This window comes from Mandrillus leucophaeus, unplaced genomic scaffold (genome assembly GCF_000951045.1).
Source record: "Mandrillus leucophaeus isolate KB7577 unplaced genomic scaffold, Mleu.le_1.0 Scaffold773, whole genome shotgun sequence".
Taxonomy (NCBI): Eukaryota; Metazoa; Chordata; class Mammalia; order Primates; family Cercopithecidae; genus Mandrillus; species Mandrillus leucophaeus.
Genome location: NW_012108397.1, coordinates 959238 through 963638, shown reverse-complemented (window position 1 = coordinate 963638; position 4401 = coordinate 959238). Strand labels below are relative to the sequence as shown.

Genomic DNA, 4401 nt, shown 5'->3' with positions numbered 1-4401 from the left:
AAAGGGTCAGGCACGGTGGCTCACGCCTGTAATCCCAGCACTTTGGGAGGCTGAGGCAGGTGGATCACCTGAGGTCAGAAGTTTGAGACCAGCCTGGACAACATGGTGAAGCCCATATCTACTAAAAAAAAAAACCAAAAGAATTAGCTGGGCATGGTGGTGTGTGCCTGTAATCCTAGCTACTTGGGAGGCTGAGGCAGGAGAATTGCTTGAACCCAGGAGGTGGAGGTTGCAGTGAGCCGAGAACGTGCCACTGCATTCCAGCCTGGGCATCAGAGTGAGACTCCATCTCAAGAAGAAGAGGATAACTGGGAATGAAGTTTGGATTAAGCAAACAGGACTGCCTTCTGTATTTGGGTACCTTCTAGTCAAATTTTAAGACCAAGCTTGCACATCATCACCTCCAGGAAGCCATCCTGGATTTCTCCCACCAGCTGACACTAGTTTAAGTGTCCCGTTTCTTTGCTTCCGGTCCATATTTCTGTTTTCAAATGTATACTAGGGAATTTAATGATCTATTTACTGGTCTGTCTCCTGCACAGCTGGGGTCCCCCCATCCTGGATTCCCGGGTCTGGGTGGTGTTGGGCTTCCTGTAGCCCCCACTGCTTGTCAAGTAAGTCAAGTCTTTCCTGAGACTTGCCTTGGCATCACTGGGGTGTGGGAGTCACACCATGGTCCCAACTCCCAGGGGACAAAGTCTGGTGGAGAAAAAGGAGAACTCTTGGGCCAGTCTGAGCAGCTGTAGCCGAGGGCTCTCCAGCGAGGGGTCCAGAGGCTGGGCTGGGGGCACCTCCACAGAACAGGACATTCCCAGTAGCACACCAGGCCAGAGGCCCCTATCACCAGGGTCTGATCCCCCTGGCATGTCCCTCCCTGGCCACCCCCATCATCAGGGTCCGATCCTGCTGGCATGTCGCTCCCTGGACACTGGGTCTGTTTCATCTCGGGCTCCTCTTGGCCTCTTGTCAGCCTCGGGAGAACTCTCTTCTGCTGGATCAGGCATTGCCAGCTGTCCCAACTCCTTCCTCTCTCTGGGCCTCAGTTTCCCCACCTGTCTAATGCAATGAAAGCGTATCCAGCTCTGACCGCTGTGATTCTTTGTAGAAACCATTGCCTTCTTCAAATGTGTGTCTCCTGAGGGTGATGCTGGGGTCTCCTCCTCTTCCTTTACCCTCACCATGCCCAGCACAGGGCTGAACACAGGGGCTGGCTCACTAAACACGTCTCAAAGCAGAGAGCCCCTGCCAACAGCAGACGCGGGGTCTGTGCTGCGGGGTGGGTTGGGGGGGTCCCGACTGGGGAGCCCCTTCCCCAGGAGTGGCTGTCTCTGAGCTTTGGCCATCCTCCTGTGGGGTGGTCTCTCTGGCCTGGGGGAGGCTGCTCTTGGGGAGACCCTGTCTTCCACCTGTAGCTGGGGGCCGTGAGGACCTGCCAGGCCCCTCGGTGGAGGTAGGATCAGAGAAGCGAGTGATTTCATCAGCGTCTCACCTGTTCACAGCTTGTGAGATGGAGTGGGGAAGGTGTCTGATGTGTCCTTAACTCCCATCCCCTCCGGCTTCACACAAGACTCCCCGGGCTCTCCGCCCCCAGCCCCCTGCCTCCCATTAATGCCCCAGGAGGCTCCTTCCTTGGTCCTCTCTCCGGGCCTCCGTTTCCCCACCTGTCTAATGCAGGGTGGGGGAAACTGGCTGGGTGGGGTCTCTCTTTGGCTGCATAGTGTGGAAAGGGGCCGCACCAGAGAGCTGGGAAGCAGCAGAGGCCGCGCAAATCAAGGATCCAGGCGGCCCCGGGAGAAGGAAGTTTATTGCTCTTGCAGGGACTCCCTGTCGCCGCTCCCAGCAACAGGTCACAGCTGCATTTTCTGGAGGAGCAGAGAACAGTGTGAGGGACTCAGGGCTGTGCCACCTTCTGGGGCGGCACAAGGCTCTGCCCAGAGGGTAGGTCCATGGGGGCATGGCCAGCTGCCTTCACATGCCAGCCTTATCCCTGTACAAAGGGTCTGAGCCCCTCAGCATTTCAGGCCATTGTGCAAAGGGGTCTTGGAACACAGCCTGTCCCCAGTGGGGAAGCCCCCAGCCCAGGTGACCCTCTGTTCCCCTACTCTCAAGATGATAATGGCCATCCACACCATCCCTCTCCTCTGCTGGGCCATAGCCTCAGAGGGTCAGGTTTTGGGGGAGACTGGTGTGGGGCCTGGATGGGGGCATAAGTGCTTGATGAAGGCAGTGGATGGATGGATGGAGGAGTCGATGACTGTTTTCCTTATTGGGACCCAACTCAAGGCCTGCTACTGGAAGCACTCAACCAATATTTTTTGAATGAGAGAGTGAATGTGTGAATAAGTGCATGAATGAATCACTGAATGAGCAAATGAATGAGTGACTAAATGCATGAATGAGTGAACAAATGCAAGAATGAGTGATTAAATGCATGAATGAGTGAATAAATGCAAAAATGAGTGACTAAATGCATGAATGAGTGAATAAATGCAAGAATGAGTGAATAAATGCATGAATGAGTGAATAAATGCAAGAATGAGTGAATGAAGCAGTGAATAAATGAATGAATAAATGTGTGAATGAGTGAATAAATGCTGAATGAGTGAATAAATGCATGAATAAGTGAATAAACGCATGAATGAGTGAATAAATACATAAATGAGTGAGTGACTAAATGCATGAATGAGTGAATAAGGGCAGGAATGAGTGAATAAATGAATGAATAAATGCATGAATGAGTGAGGGGGTGGGCGAGTGAGGGGGAGGGGCTGACAGGTGCAGGGACAGCTGTGGAGGCGGCACCCACCTTGTTGATCCAGTCGATGTAGGCGGACACCCGGGTGTAGACTACCGGCTTCTTGCGGGTGTTGCAGCCCAGCGAGGAGCCAAAGCTGACGATGCCAAACACCTCCCAGGAACCGTTCTCCAGCTGGCAGTTCAGTGGACCACCGGAGTCCCCCTGCACCAGACCAGGAGGGCATCAGCCACCAGGCCCCCGAGAGGCAGGCTTGGGAAGCAGAGCTGGGTTGGGGTGGGGGATGTGGGTTGTTTTCTCAGCCTTAGTTAGTAGATGGTTTTGGCCTCAGCCTGCCCATGGTGAGGGAGGCAGAGGAAGTGTGGTTTGGGGCTGCCTTGGCCTTGTTCTAGGAGGCCCTGGGGTGTCGGACTAGCTCTTGGTTTGCTGTGTGATCTCGGGATGATGTTACACCTCTCTGTGCCTCAGTTTCCCTAGCTGTTCAGGTCTCCTTGTCTAAGACTCTGTGAGCTACTCAGAGCAGTGAGGATGCTGGCAGCTGTGCCATAGGCCTGGGAAGGTGGGGAAGGAGGGTGAGAATGGGGAAAGGGTTGTGTGTGTGAAAACAGGACATTCCCTGATTATCTTAGATGTTTTATGGTTCTGGTCTCTCTGGACTGGTGGAGCAAATGGCATGGAGGAGCATGTGTAGAGACTTCAGTGAAGCCTCTTCTGCATCCTTTAAACTCATTTAATCCTAACCCTGTGAAGTGGTTACTGTAACTCCGTTTTACAGATGGAAAAACTGAGGTCAGAGGTTCAACGGCCTTCCCAAGGTTCCGCAGCTCATAAATGGTGGGACTGCGGCTTGAACTCAGATACTCATGCTCAATGCTCTCACCACAGTGCTGAGCGGGGGGCAGTGATGGGCTTACCCTGAGCCTGCTGGGCCCAGCCAGGGCTTGCTCAGTCTCCTCCCAGAGGAAAGGTTTAGTCCATTGCACCTCCCTTTGCCCATGTCCACTTGGCCACTTAGAGTAGGGACAAGGTGCAGAACCTAGTCACTCACACTGCAGGCTGAGATGATGCCATCGCCCCCAGCACACACCATGATTTCCGTCACCATGAAGCCCCACCAGTCAATCCTGGAGCACGTGGCGTGATCCACCACACGCTGCAGGCCCTGCTGCAGCTCATCAGCAATGGGGCCGTTGGCTGGGGAGAGAGTGAGCAGTGACCAGGGAGGCAGCCGGGCAGCCCAGCCCAGCCCAGCCCAGCCCTGCCCCTCCCCAGGCCTTCAGGGAGCAGAGGCCTGGGATGGGACCCAGGGGAGCGCCGGCTGAGACGCTGTGCAGACCACACACCTGCCCTTCATCAAGAGGCAAGCCCAGGTCCCAGCGGGCCAGGAGCAGGCTGCCAGCAGAAGGAAGCTATAGTGTTAAGTTGTCTTTAAATTGGATTGAAATTAAATTGGATAAAATGGGGGTTTAGTTGTCAATCATGTGTCTTTGCTGTCACACATTAAAAAGCCTTTCTTACTCCAAGATTTTCTTTTTTTCTTTCCTCCTTTTTTTTTTTTTTTTTTGATACAAGGTCTCACTCTGTTGCTCAGGCTGGAGTGCAGTGGCAAGATCACAGCTCACTGCAGCCTCAAACCCCTGGGCTCA

General features: G+C 53.9%; 1 protein-coding gene across 1 annotated transcript in view; it reads right to left on the bottom strand.

Annotated features, from left to right (window-relative positions):
* Nucleotides 1-1784: 1784 nt before the first annotated feature.
* CTRC (chymotrypsin C (caldecrin)) overlaps nucleotides 1785-4401 on the bottom strand; it is a 19887-nt gene continuing 17270 nt past the window's right edge. Inside the window, exon 9 of the mRNA XM_011966791.1 lies at nucleotides 1785-1862. Within this exon, the coding sequence (XP_011822181.1) occupies nucleotides 1848-1862 (15 nt within the window). The 3' untranslated portion in view covers nucleotides 1785-1847. The remainder of the gene's footprint in view (nucleotides 1863-4401) is intronic.